Source organism: Branchiostoma belcheri, unplaced genomic scaffold (assembly GCF_001625305.1).
Source record: "Branchiostoma belcheri isolate BF01 breed outbred unplaced genomic scaffold, Haploidv18h27 scaffold28, whole genome shotgun sequence".
In the NCBI taxonomy this organism is placed as follows: domain Eukaryota; kingdom Metazoa; phylum Chordata; class Leptocardii; order Amphioxiformes; family Branchiostomatidae; genus Branchiostoma; species Branchiostoma belcheri.
Window position 1 is genome coordinate 1,333,540 of NW_017803887.1, and position 25,034 is coordinate 1,358,573.

At 41.3% G+C, this 25,034-nt stretch overlaps 1 protein-coding gene across 1 annotated transcript in view; it reads right to left on the bottom strand.

Annotated features, from left to right (window-relative positions):
- Nucleotides 1–147: 147 nt before the first annotated feature.
- The window catches only part of LOC109472540 (ski oncogene-like), a 44,208-nt gene continuing 19,321 nt past the window's right edge, over nt 148–25,034 (bottom strand). Inside the window, exons 3-7 of the mRNA XM_019772323.1 lie at nt 14,739–14,941; nt 12,119–12,199; nt 9,935–10,128; nt 5,530–5,843; nt 148–5,059 (exon numbers count right to left, since the gene is read on the bottom strand). Of these exons, the coding sequence (XP_019627882.1) occupies nt 4,598–5,059; nt 5,530–5,843; nt 9,935–10,128; nt 12,119–12,199; nt 14,739–14,941 (1,254 nt within the window). The 3' untranslated portion in view covers nt 148–4,597. The remainder of the gene's footprint in view (nt 5,060–5,529; nt 5,844–9,934; nt 10,129–12,118; nt 12,200–14,738; nt 14,942–25,034) is intronic.

The window sequence follows — 25,034 nt, forward strand, 5'->3', positions numbered from 1 at the left end:
AAAGGGTATTAATTGGCCGGCTATCTTCTCTGGCCAATTAATACCCTTTTTAGGCCGATTTCTACGATTTATTCACCCCGCAAAAGAAGTCTGGTGAAGACTAATGAGAAACGTTGTGGAGAACAATTTAACACAGACAACAGCAGATACATGCTTAATTCCAGCTCTTTATGTACAAAATGCATACGTAAGAATGTGTATGTAACTTGCTGTCAAATTATGCAATATGATATTAGAAGCCTTTCTATGATTGTTCAGTGGCTTGACACTCAAGACAACCACCATCAGTATGCCACCCATGTAACTTAACAGAATGAAGACCAAGTAAATGTTCGAATACAAGTGCCAGGTATAGATATAGATACATATATAACTATGTATATATACGTTCTTTGAATATCACTTGTATGCAGTACGTACATAATAACACATTTCTGCAAATAAACTGGGTTTGAACATAATTGCTTTGTACAGCCCTTAACTGAAAGATCAAGTTTAACAATTTATGTTTAAGACAAGGAAGTTTATCTATGTATGAAAGACAGTACATGTGAGATTGCAGTGAAAAAAAAACAAGCAGTTCGATCTAAAAAATTCTAACAAATTAAAAGAGGAAAGTCGTGACAAGTCTGACTGATATACAGTATAGGATTAAAACCCTTCACTCCTCATTCCATCTAATACCTTGAACAAAATTATTACATTTTAGCTAAGCCAGAAAAGCTATACAAAAATTGGAGGAGGCAGCATCTGCAAAAGCACACATACACTCACTCACACATTCACTCACACATTTCAGGGGAAGCGTGGACAATTATACGTTTATCCTTTGAACTTCTCTTGGATTTATTCAACACAGTCACCGTGTTATCACAGTCAGGTTGCTGCTGTCAGCCCTGGCACAAAGTCTTGTCTGACTGACCTGTCAATCATTCTCTTCAAGTAGGGGATTCCCTATGTGGTCATCAGCGGCTAGCCCCAGAATGCATTGCACACGGTAACCCATGGCAACCATGTTTAAAGAGGAAAGGTTGGTGAAATTAAAATGACTGGCTTTGAAATGTGATTTAGTACAAAGGGGTAAGAGAATTTTCTAGAAATTGCACTGTGTTCTTTTTTTTTTCAAATTTCTGCCTGGGTTGATTCAAACTTGGTAATTTGCAACTTGTACCTGGGTTGACAGCATAGCAAAAAGAGAATCGATTTCTACAATCGTCACATAGAAGCAAGGACATTATAGTGTCCTTCATAGAAGGTAGTTCAAGTGCAAATACATTGTGAGCCTCTTGTGGGCTCCATTCCAAGTTCAAAAGCGATTACAATAATATCCCCTGAGCATAGCTAGCCACATGTGGGGTCAGTTGCAAAACACTGAAGTTTCCATACATTCATTTGTATGTCTGCTTTTAGGCAATAAAGAATAAACTTCTATTACATTTCAAATTCAACACTTGAGAACATAAACTTGAACAGGGATGAGGAGGGCATACAGCAAGGATTTTCTTTCAATAACTTTCTCTGAACGCAATCTTTAAAAAAGGAAACTGTCCATCAGAAACACAGTACTGATGTTATAAAAAGTGCCATGCCATATGCCCCCCACACCACTCCACAAGATTTACATTGGTGAGTGCCCACACAGTCAATGTTTTGCAACTTTCCCGCCAAAGCAACACAAACACATGATGGTTGGGTGGGAACGTACCCTGTGGTGACCTCTGAACTTTGACCACTGAATTTTCAAGACCTGACAAGCTTTTAATTCCTTCAACCACACCAATTTGACTTGTTAGAGTTCTCGGATTTTATATAAAAAATAGCATAACGAAAACAAAGCCTGAGGACCAGGTTTATATCAATTTCAAGTTTTCCTTTTTGCAATTTGAAATTCCTACGAACCAAGGAAATAAAATTGGTGTGGCCTTAGGATCAGCCTAAGCGTACTAACATTGTTCATAACGTTCATATGTTAACCTTCTCCCTGCTACCTAATCCTGTAACCAATACAAAATTGGTGTTGAGAGGCTATTTTAACCAAGAGAACGTTAAACTAATGAGCCTGGTGCCATACTGCAATGTTTTCGTCTTCTGCTCAAATATCTCATATTTTCTCCACTTCTGTTTACTGTTTTGCTACATATTTTTTTTGGTTACTAATAATAAAAATATCCATGAGAAAGTTTTTAGCTGTTGTAAAATCAAATAAACTGTTCCAAGTTGGTTTTCCTTCTGTTTAAAAATATAAAATCGAGTGATTTAGACTATAAAACCAAGGAAGGGAGTTTTAAAATGCTGTGTGTTGTCCACACATTTCACACACAAAGTTCTAGAATGCAAAAGGACTGTTCAATACAGATTTCATACAACCCACTTCAGATTCTTCTACGATGCTGAAATTTTACGTATGATGAGAAACGAAACTTGACAGTTTTCAGCCCTTAAAATTTATTACATGTATCTGTGTTAAGTTTTTCTTTGTTCTGAACAATAGCTGGAAGTAGGTCATGCGAAATCTGAACACAGGTCGTGTTCATTAAAAAATCTGAGAATACTTTTCCAAAATTAACAATGAGAAACAAAACTTGACACACTTATTAGTCTTTCAAAATAGAATATCTGTGTCAAGTTTTACCTTGTTCCGAACAATAGCTGGAAGTAGGTCACCAGAAATATGACTACACGCTGTCTTTCTAAGACAAATTTTCCATAAACGAAGAGAAACGAAACTTGACAGTTATTGGTCTTTCAAAATCTGATATCTGTATGAAGTTTTTCTCGCCTTGTTCCTAACAATAACTGGAAGAAGGTCATGCTAAATCTGTATTGAACTGCCTTTTTTCCTACACTTTTTTTACAATTTAAGCTAGGAAGAGTTTCTAAGCCTACAAGCTGCATGGCTGAAGAATATTAAACCTGAGATGAGTTCTGATTTTGTTTGATTGATCGAACGCACAAGAGCGTCGCCCGGTTTACATCTTAATAGTTTCTTTCAGTGACAACTACACGAATACTGTGTTTTAGAACTGTTGAACTTTTGGACGAAAAGGCTTCGAACATGATCATGATCCCTGCCGTGACACACATACATATATACACACACACATACACACGATGCATGTGCACACACACGCACACATTCATACACACGTTGGAGGTAACAAGGACTGGGGGGTGCTCGTTAACGAATTAGGACTAACGAACCACCGCACAGGGTACAATACCACACAAATCATCATGAAGTTCTACAACATTAATATTACATTCATCATCATCATCATCATACAAAATACAATTTCTCCAACCCTACCACACACTACAGCAGTTTCATAAATCCTCTGATATTGTCTATTAATTTACACATAGCTAATTAATGTTCATGTTAATTGTCTTAATTAGAGTTTACATATCTGTTGTAGTATGGCATTTCCATCATCATATCTTACTGTTAGTTAATAACTATCATCTGTTTATACAAGGAAATTTGAAGGAAATTTTTCCAACAAAATAATTCAAAATCTTTCTACATAATTCTTCCAGATTTTCTTTACCTCGTAACCCAAAACCAAAGAAAGGCGCATCTAACTATTATTTTTCCTTGCTGTAGAATATACCATTATTAGGACGGGGGTGGTAAGGTTGCCCCCTCACAGACAGAAGCAAGTTATTATACAGCACTTTTGGCGTCCTAACACATACATTAACAGTTTTCCAAGCTGTGAGTTTGGCAGTGTTACAGGTAGTTTATCGGCAGAGAGCTGCTAGTATTTCGAGACTCCACTATTCATTTTTCTTACCGACCTTTTTCAGAAACTAGGCGGTAAATAAGAATGGAACGGTCCATATGCATCCTTGTGGCACCGCTGCCTTATAAGGTAAGCTTACCACATTCATGCACGTACAGGTAGAGGGCAGTGTGGGTATTTCAAGTCCACCACTTCCCAGGGTGCATTTCCCTGAGTTCGACAAATGGAAGATCACATGTGTTTTACTTGGAATGTGATAACCCATAATAGGCTGGCCAGATCGTGTTGCACTTCACGACAACGACAACAACAACAACAACGAGGTGGGTCGTTGGAGAGACAAAATTTACAAAACGCTATTATTATTATCATAATTATCATAGAAAACAGTGATTGAGTTTTCCACGTGTGGTGGAAATTGTCTAGGAGAGAGTTCGGTCACTCGAAAAAAGCTGCGTCGGTTTTCTTATCATCATCACCATCACATTAGCCTAGCACCAATACGTAAGAAGCTTTAAAGCACACTAAATCATGCACACATCTCTTTCCTCAGGGTCCAATGCAATACAACTTCCTCGCTTCTCCTTTACACTACAGTATATTACACCCGTATTCCTTTTCCTTCCTTCAGAGGCAGATTAACGACAGTTTCGTACAGTCTTTCTAGCACCGGAGCAGCGGCGGGACCGCGGCGCGACACCGCACCCCGCGCGCTGCGTAAAGACCTTACCCTACAATCTGTAACGTTGACACTGGACACAAACACCCGTATCTACTCGCTTCCGTACAAGCTCGGAGCGAAATTTTTCAGAGGTCGACGACACTACGGTAGTAGTAGTAGGGTCGGGGTAGACCTATACCTCCGGCGGAGGCGCTACTTCCGCACTGTCCTCTACCTTCTCATTCTTTAGCTCGGATTCGAGCGGCTCGCTCGCTGGCTTGCCTTGGTTCTCGACTACGCTATCTAACTGGTTTTGTCCCTGCGGTTGCACCGCCGCGACGTCTTTACTACTATTCCCCTCCAGTTCCAGTCGCAGTTGTTGGTTTTCCGCGTCCAACGCCGCCATTCTCTCCTTCAACTCCTCGATCTGGGCGCGGAGTTTCGTCTTGGACTTGTTGACGTCGCCGAACTTCTCCAGCCGCTTGCTGCGCACCAGCTCCAGCTCCCGCTTCAACCTCTGCTTCGACTCGTTGGTTTCGCGAAGCTTCCTCTCGTGTTCCACGCGCAACCGCTCGATCTCCTTGCGAAGGTTCCGTTTCGCCTCGGCGGCCTCTCGGAGCTTCTCTTTCTTCGCCACTCGGAGGAAGTCAAGCTCCTAGGGAAGAACAATCCCAGGAAATGTCAGCATTGTTACAAAATCACCTTAACAGGAACAGCAAACCAATTTGATTTCTTGGTTCTTAAAAGACCTTTTAAACCTCAGTCTGTGTGCCTAACACTTTTCCAGTTCAGTATTCTTTTCTTCTTTTCAGAACCAACAAATCAATTTGGAGTGGCCTAACAAAACCTTTATCACACAAGGAAAAAAAATCTATCATAACTACAATAATAAAAAAATTCAACCTTTTCTGCCACATCGTTTTTTTTATTTTTTAAAGACTTGTCTAAGTTTTAAAATTCAAACAAAATTTGTGTGTATTCGGTTAGTTTTAAACTGGAGTGCACTGTTCTGACATTCCATGTCAATCTTATGAAAATCTCAGCCATCCTCTGTTGGCGTTTCTAAAACAATGAGTCTTTGCGCCTTGCAATATCCTAAGTTACAAGAACAAGATTCCAACCCACCTGCTGCAGGCTCTTCTTGGCCTGAAGTGCGCTGTTGAGACGTTCTTCTTGTCTCATGCGTATCTTGGCCAGCTCGTGGAGGAGTTTCTCCTTGGCCTCCTTCCCCTCGCAGCCCCCGTCCAGCGCACTCCGCACCAGCTCCAGCTCCTGCTCCACAGTGCTGTCCAGCTCGCTCGCCAACTCCTTTCCCGAGCTCGTTCCCACGGGGATCATGGCGGCCGGCGGGACGGGAGCGGCGCTGAGGGCTGATACGTCCACCTCCGAGGCCATGGGCTGCTCCAGCGGTCTGGTTTCACTTGTCTCTGGTTGGGAGGCTGTAACGACAGATTCAGTACGGTCAATCTTTGTCAAACCAGGGCAGCAAAATGCAGGATGAGTATGCACTTATGTTTTTTTATTTATTTTATTCACATAGATTTTATTAGCATTAGATAGGAAGCACTTGTTGTGCTTATGTGAATCCGCTGCTCATAAAACATAATACAAATGTAAACATAAAGATGACATAAAATATAACATAAACATAAAATGAAAGTGGCTGGCGCACCAATACCTATAGCATAACATTAATGAGATTGGTCAAATCTTCCAGAGTGATGAATATAGTTGAACACAATATCAAAGATACGGCACTTATGTGCACCCAAAATTGGAGCTATGCTATAATTTTTGACTGCGGGTGCACCCAGATCATATTTGTGTAGCTAAAGGCACGTGTACATTGTGTATTGTACACTAGTAGTACCTTGGGTAGTAGTAATTCTAGTTTTCTTGATATGGTTATGTTTGTACTATTGTATCCAATTTATACCACATATTCTTGACATTAACGTGTTTGAAGACAATGTCAAGAGATACAACCTTTCTTATATTTGTTGTTAAAAGGTAGCGAAAGAATTTCAGATTCCAGCTTTGAAGAGAGGTTTGTAATTCTGCCTTTTGTTGTACGCACCTACATTTAACTCTTTGGTCTTCATCAGTGCACCTATTCACAAAATTAATATGAGGACCTTGGAATACATTGCTAATGGGAGATGAGTTTTGTACATGTGCACCTTACTTTCTGTTGAAACAAATGGTCTGCAATTACGTTACACCAGCTTTAAAGCATCAGACAGAAGAATTGTCGCCTAATTGAACCCCGAAGGACACGACCAAACATTGACAAATTGCTCCTGTTCCGTTATCACAAAGGACCAAGGATGAACTCATTTGTCACATTCCTGAAGTATCAGGGCTGTTACGATGGGAACTCCCATTTCAACTCTTCAAATTTCAAGTGCTGGTCTCGACTCAGCATTTCAAGATGGCACTGACCTGATTTACACAAACTTGATGGTACCAAATCTGCGTACGCACGCGTAATGTACGATCTGAATGCACATTCTTGACATATACAGGCCGATTTACATGCAGGAAAAAATTGATGTACGCAGTTTTTGTATGCTTGCGTGTGAACGCACTCCAAACGTCCGGAAGTAGCCGAAGTCATTCATCCAGCAGTAGAGTTTGAATTGCCTACGAGTGCCCACTGCTATCAATTCTGGATTTAGTTCAAGTACAGGAAGTTGCCTGCAAGCTTTGTAACGTCCTCTCTCGCCCTTTGAAGACTCCTAGCTAACTTTAAGAGTCCATTAGCGAGTATCCACATCTTCAAGAAGAGGCTACAGGAGTGTGTAGACATTACACACATTTCTTGACAGCCATGAACGAGACCAGGTACCTCAAGGTTGGAAATGCTGCTAAAAACTGGTGGCAGCGAGTTTCACTCTACGATAGTTTTAGAACCAAAAAACAGGGCGACTCAGAGAGTCCATTAGCAAATATCGATACTTCCATCTCTGCGAAGAATGGAAGTGAGCCTGTAGGTATTACAGGCATCAGTGGGACTGGGTATATCAGGGCCCGGGTATATCAGGGCGGTGGGACTTTTCCTTTGGGTTCTGTTCCACTCCCACGTTCCTCAGATATTGAGTTCAATTCCCCTGCTTGAAAAGCAGCCAGGTTGATGAAATGTCAAGATTGGAGGCATAAATCCATCTGCTTCTCGCAGGGCCTTGCTAATAACATCTGTACGTGAAGGTGCGAAAATTAATTTCAGTAGAGAACGCAGCACTACAAAGCTCCTCAGGGCATATCTAGGGCCTGACAGGTTTCTAGTTAGTTTCCAGATATCGCTGCATCGCTAGGGCCAAACAAAGTCGATCTCTTGGTTCTCAGACACATTCGTGATAAAACTGAGCAAAACGTTGACATGAAAACAGAAGGTTTGGATGAAAACTTGCAGTTTCCATCAAGTAGTATATTCTACTTACTTTACTTCATATATATATATATATATATATATATATATATATATATATATATATATTAATATATTAGTATATTCACTCCCTGAAACTGTGTGTGCCAAGGTACAGACTCTCCCCTCTACTCACACTCTGTTTTTATGTTGATTTTATTCTTCAGCATTTTTTTGTCGAATCCGATAAATAGGAAACCAAAGTTTCAGGGAGTAACTTTAAGCCTGGGTACCATCCTGGTTAGTTTACATTCCGTTCTGATAGTTGGTGGGCTACCCAGGCTCAGTGATGTTCTTCCTCCAAGCCTCCTGTTTCTAGTTTGACCTCTTGTTCAATTTTTCCTAAGAAAAAAAATGTAAGAGAACCAAGAAATCCACTTGGTATGGCCTTCACGCAAGTTTCAAGCTGGAAGTTTTCACAGAAGTCCTGTCTCACCGGAGACCCTTAACCAGCAGCTCACATGACGGCTGCTCATTTATCATTCTTAAAGCAAATCCCTCAGACATCAGACAAGGTGTGACGTCCATTCGTCTTCAGGTATATAAGGTATCCGCTAAGACATCTAATTCCTCAGTGAAGTTTTTGGGTACCTAAAGAATTATACCCGAGTCTTCACTGACTCAAAATTACTTCTCAGTACCCGCGAAGACATCTAATACCTCAGTGAAGTTTAAAAGTCTTTGGGTATATACATGTACACCCGAGTCTTCCTTCGCTGACACAAAATTACTTCTCAGTATCCGCTAAGATAATCCAATTCCTCAAGTAAGTCAATACGTCTTCAGGTACATGAGGAATAATACCCGAGTCTTCACAGACTACAAAATTACTTCTCAGTATTCGCTAAGACATCTCATTTCTCAGTGAAGTTTAAACATCTGCAGGTACTTAAGGAATTATACCAGAGTCTTCCCAGACTACAAATTTGCAAGAAATCTATTTCCTCAGGTAAGTCCATACGTCTTCTGGTACAAAAGGAAGAACACTTCTTTCTCAGAAGACTCCCAAATAACTTCGCAGTATCCGCTGAGAGTTATAATTCGTCAGTGAAGTCCATTCATCTTCAGGTGCTTAAAGGAATTCACACCTGGTTCTCTGGAGACTTCTCAGTCTCAGCTAAGACGTCTAGTTCCTCAGGTAAGTTCATACTTCTTAAAGCCTAAGGCTTGTGTCTAAGCTGGTGTGTTACGCCGAAGGGCGGTTATACCTGCTATACCGCTACAGATACAGAAGGATGTACACACAAATCTTTGCCAAATTATTTCTCAGTATCCACGGAGAGAACTAAATCCACAGTGGAAACGACACAGGCGTTGAAAGTGAGAGATAAATAATTAGGGCGGGCTGAGTTGTCAGTGATGTACGAGCCCTGGCCGTCCTGTTTCTCCTGCCCACCTGAGATATGCAGGTAGGCTGCCAGGCTCGTCCATCACTGTCTCAGGTGAGACAGGTAATGAATGGAGCTGGGCACACCTGTGTGTGTGGGGGGGACACCACACCGGCAGAGCGTACTGCACCTGCGCAAAACCGTCTTGTGTTTCAGCAGAACATCTCATATATAGAACTTTATTGCACGACAATTGCACAAGGTACAATGTATAGCAAACTACATAAAGAGAGTAACAAACAATAAAATAAATGTTGGATAAGACCTAATGTCGAATAAAACCTAACATATCTTAATTATTCAAACAGGAAGGGCTAGCACAAGTCTTTGATAAGTGTTACAATCGAGTGCTCATATAAGATCATATTTGCGCATATAAGGTTAACACTCCATCTGTAGCTTCTAAATGTCATACCGGAAAAAAATATCCTCTGCAACTGGCAAAATTCTAAAGCAACGTTGACCAAAAACCCAATGAAAGTCGTGAAAAAAAGGGTTTTTGCGCAGCTGCAGTACGTTCTGCCTAGAATGTGCTATGTGCAATTTCATCTTCTTAGAATAAGCAAAGGCTCAAACAAACATTTATAGATTTGGTAGGACTCTAATTATGTAACCTATAAGCTATACTTTGACCAAAGTCTGACTCTGACCTCTTCCCTCAAAGAAAAGCAGCCAGCAGGACAATTTTAATGAAAAAACAAATAAACAAACAAACCTGTTTGCTCTGTTTCCTCGGCGCTGCCTCCCTCTGACTCCAGCTCTCTCTTGATCTCCTTCTTCTCCCCTCCCGTTGTTGACGAGGTCGCGACCTCTGCGCCGTCCTCGACCTTCACGGCGGTCTGCGCGCTGGCGGTGAGCTGTCCGCTCGTCGGCGCCAAGGCCACGTTGGGGGGAACGTAGTTCTCATATCTGCAACAAACCAAGTACAAAACAGTTTTACTGACAGCGAATGAAACATCTTCATTTCATGTTCTTGATCACACAGACTACGTGCAGTATTTGAAAGAGAGACTTTCCCCTCAGACTGTCTTTCTGTTTATTGCCTTTGCCAGAAGGTTATGGTTTTGGTAGTGTTTGTGTGTGTGTGTGTGTGTGTGTGCGTGCGTGTGTGTGAGTGTGTGTGTGTGTGCGTATGTCTGTGTGTGTGCGCGTGTGTGTGTGTGGCTTGGCACGATAACTCAAGAAGCTATGGAAGGACTGTCATGAAACTTGAAGGTGGGTAGCCAGGTCTTGATGACACCTCAAAATGATTAGAGTTTGCACTCCCTAGCGGCTTGTTATGGTACTGCAACGGGAGTCCCAGTTTCGATACCTCATGGTAGCCCCTTTAACTTGAAAAAGTTGATTTCCAAGCAGGCCCAGGAATGTCGATCTCCCAGTTCAGCGTTACCCTTTCAATTCAAGAACCGACCAATTCAGTGGCGTAATGGAAACATCACTCTTCTCTCAAAATGGGTCTTCCCGTCAGCGGTTGGCATGGCAACAAGGACATTAAGTCTCTCCCGAATAACTAGGTTGTCTGCTCAATGTCTGGATATGGCCATAAATTGCCCCCTTTGGGGCTTAACCAGGACTGGTGATGTATAGTAGCCAGGCCGGTGGGAATATGGTTCAACCAGAGTTCGGCCGTAACTCACACGTCCTACCCAAGTTGCATTAAATATGTCTGTACTGCCTGCGTCCAAAATTCTAAGGCCACACCAATTTTATTTGTTGGCTCTCATATCTTTTAAATATATAATTCTTTTTCCATACCTGCACTGGTGTAGGTAACATTGAAAATTTCCTGCACGTGACAAATTTAACTGCACTACTGAGAATTTAGAAAGTATGGATCACACTAAAACTGTTTTCAAAACCAACTGGCATTATGGATCTATCTTAAATACTTCATAGGTGGTAACAGTCAATGCAGCAAACTGAAAACCTAGTACTAGAGACATAAACCCAGTACATGGCCAGGTTCTTGGTAGTCCTTCGTAATGAAAGATGACTGTCAGTGTCCTCATTTGGGGGTATTTCGAGACATGCAGTCATATTCAAATTAGTTTTCCTCATTGCCGACATTATGATGTCTGCTTGCTGTATTTTCTCCTTAAAATGTCCGAGAACCAACGAAAGAAATTGGTGTGGCCTAATGGCACAATAATGAGAACATGACGTACGATGCATAATGGGAACGACTGAAGTCACGAGGGCAACAACGATGGCTGATCGGCTCAGAAAACTAGGACAAGATAACCCTCATGTTGTAGCACAGATCGCTCTGATTGGATAAGCAGTTACAACTGGCAATTTGTGGGGCAGGAATTCAAATCAATATCGGGGAAATGGAGGTCATTGCACGGTCATATCGCTGTGCGGAAAACACGTGAAAATGGGGACATGAAATACGACGCTAGAAGTGAAATCTGGCGCAAGCAACTCTGTTCAGTGTTCCAAGGTGCATAATTTTCAACTTAAGAATTGGAATTCCCCTAAAAAGAACAATTGGAATTAGCCCATATACCCAGTACATGGACCAGTGCAGGTTAGGTGCAGGTAGTCATCAGAAATACCTGCACAGCTCCAATTTTACCTGTACTAACCTCAATATACTTTGAGCAAAGATTTCTGTTCAAATAATGACATGATGCATATGATATGATATGATGTGATGCATATCTACTTGTACATTTCACTACTTAACCTTTTTAATGCTGCCAGACCCAATATCCAATGCAAATTTGGTGCCAAGCGGCTACCTTAGCAGGCTGAAGGTTAATGTGGATGCATACCATATACCTTTCACGAGTTCTACATCTACTTAACCTTTTTAATGCTGCCAGACCCAATATCCAAAGCAAATTTGGTGCCAAACGGCCACCTTAGCAGGCTGAAGGTTAATGTGGATGCGTACCTGCCCATGCCTGCGTAGGGTACCACTCTCTCCGGGTGTAGGAGCACCGGTGGTCCCGAGCTCAGCAGAGGTGGCGGCAGCCTGACAGAAACACACAGCACACAACTTGGTTGATATTGTGAATATTGTTAAGCTCATTTTACGCACTTATTTAGTTGTCTATATGTTAAATGTGAAATATTTGTTTCTCTGTTTTTAAACACTAGCATACAATTCAGCGCTACTTTTTTAGTTGCGCTGCCACATGCTAGAGATTGTACTCATCGATCAATCAATAAACAATTATTATTATTATAATGTTACAGAGACAACTCCACAGACTTTGTATATACACAATTTATCTATGGCCTGCCTAAAATACATTAGGAACCAAACAGAAAAAAACAATCTGGGTTTAGGAATTTACATACCCAAGTTACAATGTAGCATGGAAATTTTACTTGGCTTGAAAAAATGACCTTCTGAAATGCTACGTCCTAAATCTTCAATTTTCAAATGACCTCTTGTGATTGTGTGAACGTTCTATATATGTTGATAAATTAACCCAAAGAAAATGTCATGATTGTTTTTTGATCTATGTCCATCAGTGTTGACATTTTTTAGAAAATTCTGTGTAAGAATCTAAGGACAGATGCTGCATGCACTAATTCCTCTCCAGCTGTGTGGAAAAGCCTATCGTAGAAGGGATTTCCCCAAACTAATCTGGCAAATTCGTCTGGAGTACAGCTTAGCCTCACTTAATTTATCTTGTTGGTTCTCGGATTTTTACAGGTTTTTACAGATTTCTCAGAAATTTACAGTGATGGAAGATCGAGGGGAGAGGGGCGAAAGACCGAATAATCTGATGATTTGATAACAGTAATGATAAGGTCATGGTACAGAATTGATGTTAAAACAGTAAACATATAAATACTGTGAAAAAATCAGAAATTACAGTAGTCAGATGCAAGTTTTTCGTCAGTTTTCATCTTATTTTGCTCTAAATGTCACAAACCCAAAGAAATAATTTAGGGCGGCCTAATCACAGAACAATCTTCTCTGTACTAATCCAGTAACGTTGTCTGGAGGTCAGTTTACATTCCGTAGCTAATGACCTTGCTCCCATTCCTACATTTCCTCTGACCTCCAAAGTTCCGAGCTTACTCTCCACGACAATTCAAAGGGAGGAGCCACTCTCAGTTAAACAGGTTGAAATACCGCGGGGCGGCGATAGCCAAAATAACCGCCTCAAAGACAAAACAACAATCCAATGTCTGTGGTGTTCCCTGACAGAGGAATTAGGCCAACTCACGCTATCAGCTACCAGGAAGCTGACTCAGTGTGTTTTGGCTACGGAAATTATCAGGAGACAAAACAATGACACCACCTAGACAAAATGGTTGCTCAGGATGGTACATGATAAGATATGCATTCTTGTCTAGTAGGAATGTAAGATGAAACAAAATTGTCCACATTTTCTTTCAGAAAAACATATCATCTGTCACGATGGCAACATTATCATTTCCAATGCAAAACAATGTATAGCTTTGTCTTCTGATCTTTAGTAGAAATAAGAAATTGCATCTACAAGTGATGTATTTAATTTAACGGGTTTTGTAACACTAAAACAGCTAGCTTTTGAAGTGGTTGTTGCATGGAAAATTCAATAATTTTCAACAGGATACTCAATTTTTATCTCTGACGAATATTTTTCATATGTAGTTGTAAAGCACCAGATTTGAGAAAAAGGATGTACATTTGGATGCTATCTTTCAAAGGTGACATCATCACTTCCCGTGCACAACTGGCTAGGTGACCTAATTACCCAGGTAATTAGCATAATCTGGTAATCTAAATCTGCTAATTACGTTATCTCTGGAGGTAAACATAGTAGGGAAAGGCTAGTTACATCCCTGGCCAAGCTAGGTACTCATTTTCACCTGAGTGGAGTGAGGAAATAGGTGTAATACGGCTTCCCCAAGGACACAACAGTGGGGCCTACAGGGATTCGAACCCAGAACCTTTAGATTATGAGTCAAGAAGACCATAAGATGTCATGTCAGAATAGAGCAGCTTTAAGATGTTTTGTAAGAATTAAGAATCTTCGAGCTGTTACATAACAACTAAAATCTTACAGACTTTAAGTAAGAAAGAATTAAGAATCTTTAAGATATTATGTAAGAATTAAGAATCTTTAAGATATTATGTAAGAATTAAGAATCTTTAAGATATTATGCAAGAATTAAGAATCTTTAAGATTTATGTAAGACTAAAGAATCTTTTAGATGTTATGTAAGAATCAAGAATTTTTAAGATATTACGTAAGAATTAAGAATCTTAAGATGTTATGTCGGAATAGAGCATCTTCAAGGTATTTTGTAAGAATTAAGAATCTTTAAGCTGTTACTTAACAACTAAAATCTTTAAGACTTAAAGTAAGAAAGAATTAAGAATCTTTAAGATATTATATAAGAATTAAGAATCTTAAAGATTTATGTAAGACTAAAGAATCTTTAAGATGTTATGTAAGAAGTAAGAATCTTTAACTAAGCTGTTACATAACAATTAAAATCTTTAATACCTTCAGTAAGAAAGAATTAAGAACCTTTAAGATGTTATATAACAATCTTTAAGACCTTACCTCATGGCGACTCGCCCGTACAGATCCTTGGCCTCGGCCATGGACGATGGTGACCAGGGTCTGAAGGCAGACAGCCGTTGGATGGGCGTCAGGTGACCGTGGAGGGCGGTCCATGAGGATGTGATCATGGCGTCGTGACCCATGTACTTCAGCGAGTCCTCACTACGCGCTCTCTTGTTCGCTACCTCGTCTGGCGACCCCGACTGGAGAAACACATTTCAACAACTGTTAGAAATTTTATCCTTATAACATTTCAATAACTGTTAGAATCTTATTCACGTTTAGCTTGCAACTTTGTTACAAAAAACATTAACATTTTAGTTGAGACTTTTACTTATTTGCAAACTCATGCCCAAAGCCAAAACACATTTCCACAACTGTTACAATTTCATTCACGTTTAGCTTGCAACTTAGTTACAAAAAACAGTAACATCTTAGTTGAGACTTTTACTTATTTGCAAACTCATGCCCAAAGCCTTATAGGCAGTTTAACAAAAAATAGTCCTGAAAAGAAAGGTATGGAATGCAGGGACAGATCAGAAAGGATTGGGATGTGAAAATAGGGTACACACAATTTTTCAAGTTTTTTTTTTTTCTGTCAAGAGAAATCGACAGAACAGATCATACATGTGTAAGTGAACTCTACAAGGCTTAAAATACCTTTCTGTTTACCATAAATATGCTCATAATGCCAATTTTAATTTTTCCTACAATATCTTAGTATTTTTTTTTAAACATCACGTTGGTCTATGGAATTCAAACCCTGCTCTACAAGTCTTCTTTGCCTGAAGCTCCCAGTTCTATCTCCTTAAGTCGCAGGTATGCTACCAGTCTTATATCAACAAACACTAAGTCATTTCCATTAGGAACCCAGACAACAGTGTGATCCGACCCGCAAGTCAGGTGATCAGGGTCAACGAACTCACGAACTAATTCTCTTGTTTAGACTTGGATAAACGGATCTCCTTGGAAAGAAGAGAGACTGTCTTTCTTTCCTTAAGATGGTTCAGAGTTGTCCTCTTTACCTGTTTCCACCTTGAGAAGAGCTCAAGTTTCAGATAGGTTAAATGTGTCACTCCTTGAATAAGACAACTGCCTTCTCCAAAAACATACATTTGTAGTCCTCTTAAATTTACGCCAACATTTTTTTTCTAGGTGGTACTACTACTAGTACTAACTTGTTAGAGGAAGTCTTATGAATAATATCAATACAGTTGAATCAATAAATAATTCATAATCACTTTTCTTGTTACAGCCCTAACAGCCTTACATTAGTTATGTACACTTTATTTTTGTCAGGTAGAAAAACAATATTTTGGTATCTAGGCAACAATGACATGCTAAAATTGCTGTAATCTTTGTGCTGTAGTATTTGTAGGTCTTATTTTTAGTCAGAAAATGAGCATTTGTTTACTTAACCAGAACACTGTGGATAAGATTCTTATGCTTGTGTCAATAGGAAAAATTTTCTGAGAGAATGTCTACCATCAAAAAGTGGTCAGAATTGTCGGGTGGTCCTAATAATGTAAAGGTGGCCACTAATACATATGACTATATATCAATGACCAGGTGGTCCTTATGTAGAGGTGGTCACTAGTACAGGTTTGACTGTATATCAATGGCCAGGTGGTCCTTATGTAGAGGTGGTCACTAGCTATGGTTTGACTATATATCAATGACCAGGTGGTCCTTATGTAGAGGTGGTCACTAGTAAAACCACCAGGAACTTTTTACGGAGTAAAGTAGGGTAAGGTTCATGGACAGGTAACATAACAAGTACAGTGCAACAGTACACAGTGGCGTCCAGGGGCCTTTTGTACCCTCCACTGGGGCAGGGTTCAGGCACCCAAACCTGACGCAAACAACAACACCTGTCAGGGTTGTTTTTCACACCTGAGAAATACAACACTTGACCCGGGCACTGATTTACAGTCAACAGTCAAGGACGGTGGTCTACATACAGGGCTGGAAAAAAACACCCAGGGCTGGAAATAACATGTACACATGAGGTACAGGTAGAACTGGAGCTGTGCAGTTATATGTGAGGTATTATAGGAGTCATCACTGTTTTTGTTTACATCATTTACAAGCTAATTATTTGAGGTCATATGCAAATTATTTGTAGGCAAACTGCCCAACTGTCACTCGTTTTTGCCTACTACATGCTAGCAGTGACATCTTGGTGGTAGCTGATGTAAAATCTATATTTTGGCATTCTTTGGCTATTTTCAAACTAAACATGTAGATTTAGGACTCCTGTGTCCTAGCACTTCAACCAAATGACCAGATATTTGGCAGGGTGGTTCATTGAGCACATGTCAGTTTTCTTCTTGATGTTTTATGGATACCCTCATCTAAAGAGACTTCTTTGGGAATTTTGGGCTACTTCTTCAACAAAAACAGTCTATAACAGTCTTGGAGTAAGTGGTATGACCCAAAAGAGATTGAGAGAAAGTAAGTGGTTCGAGTAAAACTTAACGGGCACAGGTGATCTCAGTGTTACCTGTACAGGTATGTAGAAGACAGTATTTCGAGCCCTGAGTCCAGTGTTTTGCCGTGTTGTATTTGGAACAAGAGAGGAACCACAATACGCCATGTTTCTCCTTCAACAACTTCAAAGGAAGCAGACACGGACACGCTTTGCCGCATGTTTACACTCGCTATTCTAGACCTCCCCATAGACGTCAACACTGAGGCAGTCCAGGGCGGGGTAATCAATGGTTTAACGACCTCTCTCGCTAACGAAGGCTGAGACGTGTCACTTACACAAAGGGTGGAGCCTAACTGACCTCCGTGTTCTCAACATCTAGAATTTCGACCGCCTAAAGTCGTCAGCGCTAATACGCTGTTTTGTCTAACAAGTCCTACAGCTGTTTTCGTAGGGCGTATCTAGTATTAAATTTTGTTAGCTCTCAAATTTTCCAGAAAAGATACTCAGCTGGAAAAAACATAAGAAAGCCTGGGGACATGATTTATACCTCTGTGCACTCAGTTTTGTGGAGCAAAGATGGTCTTGTTCATGTTTTCCTCCCTGCCTTCTGCTTTTGTGATGTCTGCTTGCTACATTTTCACCCGAAAACTTCCAAAAACCGGGGAAATAAATTGTTGCAGCCTTACGTCTATCACTAACACCTCTGGCCCTTCTCCATTAGACGTCTGTGCTACCATATATGAGAAATCTACGTACGCACAAGACTTAACTAGCAGCACCGCTAGCACGCCGTGTGAACGCTAGTAACCGGTCGTTTGACATTTAGAACATCTATTGACCTAAATGTACATGGTGTGGAAGGAAGGCATAGCCCAGTACAATAACAGTATAACAGCCTTGCTGTCACTGCAAGCCAGCCCCTCCCTGCCTTGGAGGCAACACACACACATCAATGCCTGGCTGCTAGCCAACACGTAGACGCTGCCAAAAACAGGCCGCAGCACAGCAAAACACATTCTTGCCCAGGCTGCTGTGTGGCCTCGGTTGTTGCGGGTTCGCTGGCATTCAAACTTATCTCACCGCTATGCTTATAGGCATAGACAAGAGACCTCAGTACCACAGAATGTAATCTATGTTGTGCTTGTAGCAATCACAGCTGTACATTACATGTTGTATGGGGTAAACCGGGGAATGTTATGGAAAAGGATGCACCTATCATCCTTCTAAGCATGAAAATTGATACAAAATTCGAAATTCCTTTTTTTCTAAATTAGTGTACCATCGAAACCTAACTAGTTTTTTTTTTTTAATTTGCAACACAACATGAAAAAAGAGTTGAGCATCAGTAAAACCTATATTAACCTCAATTCTGACCGAATCTAACTTCAAAACTGTAAACAAGTGACTTTTTTTAATGACATTTCGAAGACAAGAACATACATGGTTAGCCCAAGCCCTGAGCACTCTCTAACCAGACAACACCAGAGCCCTGACCACTATTTAACCAGACAACACCAGAGCCCTGACCACTCTCTGGCCAGTGTCCAACACAAAGACACCTGTTGGCCTGGAGTTTGCCCTGACCTGCATACCACTGCCCCAGCCACCCCATCACCCAGTAAACAACACCACCAGTCTGCCGAGGGAGGGACACCCGGTAAACGGAACAGCCCACAAGCCTGGAATAGATCTGGGAGGACGGCTTCCAGTTGCTGCCTTCTGGTGTCATGTAAGGTTGGGAAATAATCAGGTTTTGTCACTGCTGTTTTAGGAAGAGACATATCTGCTTCATATCTTGGGCCATGCCAGTGTAATGTTATGGTTCTCAGATAATTCTAAGTAGTTTCGTGAAAAAGCATCACATGAGGATGACCATACAAGAGAGAGATAGCGTAGACTTTGTACCTTTTTGTGGGTTGGATATTTGTCTCTGTTATTGCCAAAACGGGGCCTGACTTGGCATGTTTCCCTGTTCCCGTCCCTGACTGTGACCAGGGAGGCCCGAACACGCATGCCTCTGTGCCTGCCAGTTAAATTTGGGTAAAAGGTGAGGTAGAAGCCATGGCTCAGTCAATAGTGACCTGTGCAGACTGGCCCTGTAAGGTCCAGCTGGCCTTCACATAACAAATATGGGCTGCTGTAGCCTGGATATCAGACTGTTTCCAGGACCTACTGTAGCCTGGCTACCAGACTGTTTCCTGGGCCTACTGTAGCCTGGGTGCTAGACTGTTTCAAGGACCTGCTGTAGCCTGGGTGCCAGACTGTTTCCAGGGTCTAATAAACAGAGACTTGTAGCCTGGGTGCCAGACTGTTTCCAGGGCCTAACAAACATGGACTGATGTAGACTGGGTAGTCCAGACAGTTTTCAGGGTCTTCACAAGCTAGCTCCTTAGAAACGTCAAAGTATATCTGGAGTACAATTTCAACATTTTCTATTCAAAGAACAAAAAAAAAATTGTCACCTGGTATCATCAACGCAAAAGACAAAGTACAATTAACTTTATATTGCATTTCCAGCTCTGAAAATATTTGACAAGTAGGTAAAAAATATGTGTTTGATTTGAAGGTCAATGTCCCCAGTTTCCTGTGCTAGCGCTAGCATGTTTTTGTTCAAGGTCATTAAATGCCAATACAACTGTGTGCGTGTATGTGACATATCATTGCCCATGTACAAGCCTCGTGATGCTTTCAACAAGTTGTATTACAATTAGGCTGTTTCACCCCTGATTAAAAGCTTGATAACATTTAGGATGGTAGTACAAGTAGGACAGTTTACATGAGGGTAATAGAATGAAAACTGCACAAGAAGAGCATTCAGGGGATCACGAAAAATCTAGTCTTTGTGGTCTTGCTTTTGTCAATGGGAATAATCATTTGAGGGCCACAAAAAAGTGATCATACTGGCAAGGTAGTTCTTATGTAGATAGAGGTGGTTTCTTGTACATGTTTGACTATAAGATCATATCATGTTGTATGGTACAGTGGAATATCGTATTCTATCGTGTCATTTCTTCAGCCTGGTTTAAACTGTTGAAATCCAGTTTTAATAGGGCCACTCTTCATTCAATGGAAAAGTCTGGTCTCCGTGGATCCAAAACAGTACCAAGGGGAGTGCAGAAACAGTAGTTGAGGCAGTTTAGGGAGCTGACAAGTCTGATGTGGTCCTCTAGTCACGCTAACTCCGACCCTAGAACAAGAGGGCGAATCCAACGGGGCAACGTTGGCGCCAGAAAGACGCAGCTAGCAACGTTGGCGCAACATTGGCGGCCCCTCAGATACCTCATATAACTCACCAGTACCAGATTTCTCCCTTGTGTAATGCAGGGTTGGACTTGGTCCAAACGGGGCAAATGTATTGTTGACAGAAACTTGAGCTATTTTCGAGGCTTTCTAGTGCTGAGTTTGGGTAAATGTAGCTTCACCAGCAGCCTGGCAGTACTTGAACTTGGAATGCTGTACAGAGGTTAAGGTTAGGGTGGGAAATAAGCGAAACCCAAGCCGCATGAAACGTTCTGGACTCAAGGTGTGGCTTTGGAAAGAGTAAGTGGCTACCCTGACTAGAAAGTGAGGCTGTCAGTCAAATATCATACAGGAAGGCTCCAGCTTGCGGTCTGTGGTTAACAGTGATGTTTAGTCTATGGTAGGATGTTTGGTCTGTTCGAATGTGCTGTTGTGACCAGGCTTGAGGCTAGGGTGGAGGCAGTGCCTGGTACCACAAGACCCTGACAACCCCAGGCTGCTTTACGGTTTCACTTTCAGATAAGGAGGAGGAAACAGCTGGATCTGACTCAGACATGTCTTAAAGGTTGAAGAGGTCACCTGTTCTACAACCCTCCCCTGCCTTGTGGCCATACATATACAAGTTGTTGCTTCTTATTCACAAGAGATGATAAACTATGATGCCAAACTGGAAGATAAAGATGAAAACAAAGTTTGCTCCTTGGTACACACAGTTTTAGAGAACATGAAGTCTCAGGCTAAGATTTTAATGAAGAATGTCTGAGGACCAATGAATGGCATTAAAGTAGCCACAGTTCTAAAGCAAGCTGAAAGGAGTTTCAAATCACTTTTTCCCCGAGCACCATAGCAATCTACCATCCAAAATTTATAACTGAAGAAGAGAAAAAGGTCCTAATGTCATTGTCCAGATTATATAAAAACCGGAAGTTCCGCTGCAGTACCATAACAAGCTGCAAGGCTGCCCAAATATCAGGACAATCCATTTAACTTTCTTGGCGAAGGTAATAACAGGATACGAGTTACATTATAGTCATGTATGGATGATTTGGCCTCTAACTCTGACAGTCTAATCCAGGAATCAGCATCCCTGGTCTGTTGTGTCTGTGGAGGAATGAAACAGGCAGGCACAGTCTCTCCTTTCTGGGACGCCAGCCAACTTTGTGAGCCTCAGGATCCACAACCACAGCGAAAACAAGGTCGTTTCTCCGTCCGCACCTGAAGCCGAGTAGAAAGGGAGTTCGCAGGTCGTACCACTCCCCGGGAGGCGGGGAGGAATGTGGTAAACAGGAAGGCAGAAAGCCTTCGGTTGCTAGCCTGATGAACTTGCCTTGCGTCTTGGAGACACTCCAGGGTTTCAAGACTTGAAGGAGCGGCCAGGTCGGCTCTCTGAGGGGCCGCGTGTGCGTAGGAGGGCGGGTGTTGCGTAACTGCCTGTTTTCAGTGTAAACAGCCGCTACCAAAGTTCTCTAGCACAGATGCTATAGACAGGACTCAGCAATGGAAGATACCACTATCAGCTACCAAAATAAGCCTCTTTTCTTCTAACAACTTTGCTCAATGCAATGCCAAGAGACTGTTTCTGGCACTCAACTATGTTGGTGGAAGGTGACTTTGGGGATGACAGTGAAAGTTGGTTTTGAAGGATAGTGGGTTGCATTTGGGAGGAAAACACTCTCATAATTCCACAATTCCAATACTTGTGTCAATGGGAAAAATTAACTAAAGGACAACCAAAGAGTTGGTCTTTATGTACATGTAGAGGTGATCACTAGTACAGGTTTGACTGCATGTTTAAAGTCCAGTCCAGCCGAGCCAAAAACAATCTCAGAAAACAACGTTGAGTGGTACCTGATAAACGCGGCGACACGTGTTTTCGTATTTCGACCCTTGCTCCGGGGGATTATCGTGAAAGTTCGCACAGGTGAGAGCGCAGGTATTCCGAGCGGCCGTCGACAAACACGCCTTATCTGGACGCAAACACGGCCTGTCCTGCTTGAGTACAAGTTTGTACAATATGGTCCCAGGCAGGTGGTCGGAAAACACGACTAGTCGGTCCTCCTTTTATTTACTGCCTTGTTTGTTTGGATTACGGAATAAACAGAATAAAACTGTGTGTACCAAGGCACAGACTTTACCCTCACAGTCATGCTTCCAGTTCAGATTTTTTTTAAAGTACAAGAAACAATAAATGACATCATGACCTTTTTCTCTTCTTCAGTACAAGTTCAATGTTACATGTTACAAGGACATTCTATCTTCAGCCTTGGCCTTTTTTGAGACATCAACTACAGGACTGGAAGTACTACTTGTATATGCATTTCAGTCCACGTAAAATTGGAGCTGTGCAGGTATTTCTGATGTCTACAGGTAATAGTCTATAGGTGTATATGGATTTTTATTTTGCTGCATTGACTGTTACCACCTATGATGTATAACAGAAATAATGGTAATGGATTCTGAGCAGTTTTTAGTATGATCCATACTTCTCAAAGTCTGCAGGTAAAATTTGTCTGGTGCAGGAAATTTCCAACTGCTCCAGTCCAAAAGTATTTGGAGCCCTGACATCAGTAGTAATGACTCAAACAAAGTTCCCAAACTGTATCTGGTTAGGATCTGCTCTGCTAAAGTCAAGACGTCTCCCAAGGAGAATCCCAAGATCACGGGTCTTCCATCTTCCTGCGTGCGCTCGTTAGTTCATGGGCTCATTAACCCATGGCGCTCGTTAGCTGTAAAGGAGACAGGGGCCTTGGTAGGACAGTGATTGATGTGGATGTGGACTGGGGATAATTGGTACTGGTAGGTTCTGTCCCTGTAGGTCAGGTATGGGTCATGGTTAGCCCAGGGTAAAACACATCCTCATGTTTATTTCTTTTTTTTTGTATTCAACAAAAGAACAAAAGAAGTGAACCATCCAACTTGACAACCTAAGTCTAATAAAACCAAAGTAACTCAAATGTACTATGGAAGTAGTATCATCAACAAATATCCAGTAGAAATATAAAAGTTACGTTTTAAAGTTTATGCTATAAGAAACGAGCAATATTTCATTTCAAAGACTTGTAACACGTGAAATATTGTTAGTTTCAGTTCCCCATGCGAATGCAGATATTTGTTTGACAAATATTATACATCATTCATTCATCTGTATGGTAATCAATGATTTTCATATACTTAAGTTTAACCCTACCAAAATCCAATTTGTAGCGGCTGATACACTGATACCCCCCCCCCCCTCCCATTCATTAGGCCTCTACACTCCCTTCCAGCTAGCCTAAAATACGATCTGATCTTAGGGCTACACCCTCCTAAAAAGCACATTTACGTTCGAATCATACTCCTGTGGTAAAGTAGTCTCTTAGAATAGACTTCATTGTATTGATCACATTGTTATTGATGCCATACATTGTACCATATACAACTGTCGTGCAATAAAGTTCATTCATTCTATAGCTGTAGATATACCCCTCCTTTAGGCCCCCTACACAGGTTGCCAGCCCCCCTCCCAGCCCACCCCCTTGCGTGCCAGTACGGAGTCCTCGTGCCAGCCAGCGGGGCGAAGCGGTCAAGGGTACAACCTTGGAAGTCTCCAGACGTTTTAGGACCTCATTTGGGCCACAACAAGTCACTTCTACGTTCTCAGACATTTTAGGGTCAAAATCCACCAAGAGGACAGCATGAAAATTGAATCTGACAATATCAGCTACCTGAAACTGTGTTTAACAAGGTTTCCTTTTAGATTAATGTTTATCTTCCAACTTTAACAGCATAATATTCCGCACATGTACTCTAACAGAAGATTTAAACGGCTAGAATGTGTCGTCATTCAATTTGTAGTCTTTGCATGCACGATACATCAGGGGCTCATTTCACACACAAAAAAAAAGGATGTTGTTTTCTGAACATAATTCCTATGGCCATACCAATTTATTTACTTAGTTTTTTGATATTTTATGCCAAGTGTATATCTACCTCGATCACAGACTTCTCCTATCTATGTTGATCTCCCTGTACAGATTTATTCTTTTTTAATCCAAGAACCAACAAATCAAATTTGTGTGGCCCTACATATATCCCAGGCACCATGGTGGTTTCTTGCTTCAGTGGGACATTACCACTAGGAGGCCCGAAAAAGGGACAAGCCATTTGGGCTACCCCTAATGCATCTGATCTAATTTTTAATATCATGACCGTTAAACTATTTTTTTAAAAATGTATACGATCTATCTTAGACATAAAGGGTGTTGCTGAAATTAAACTTGCTGCAATCTAATGACAAGATTTTTTTTCCTCATTTTATTTTTGGTTTGTGTCAGAGGAGTCTACCCCTGATTGGCTAGACTAGCATGCCAAGGCTGTTCCGGGATGTGCCTGCCCTCCCCCTGAAGTGGGAGGGGTGCCATGTGACTGTGAGTAGAGACAGCTGTGAAGGCTTCAATGCCTTCAGACAGAGTTGGGGGGTTTGTTTGCGTGACTAAGTCAGACAGATTGGGGTTGATTTGAAAGCCATTCAATAATAAGTCCATAAAGTGGACAGAGAACACCAGGAATTCNCAGAAACACCCCCACCGAAGGGTGACTTGGGGTCAAGAGAGGTGGATTCCTCTGAATTCCTATGTACATGACAC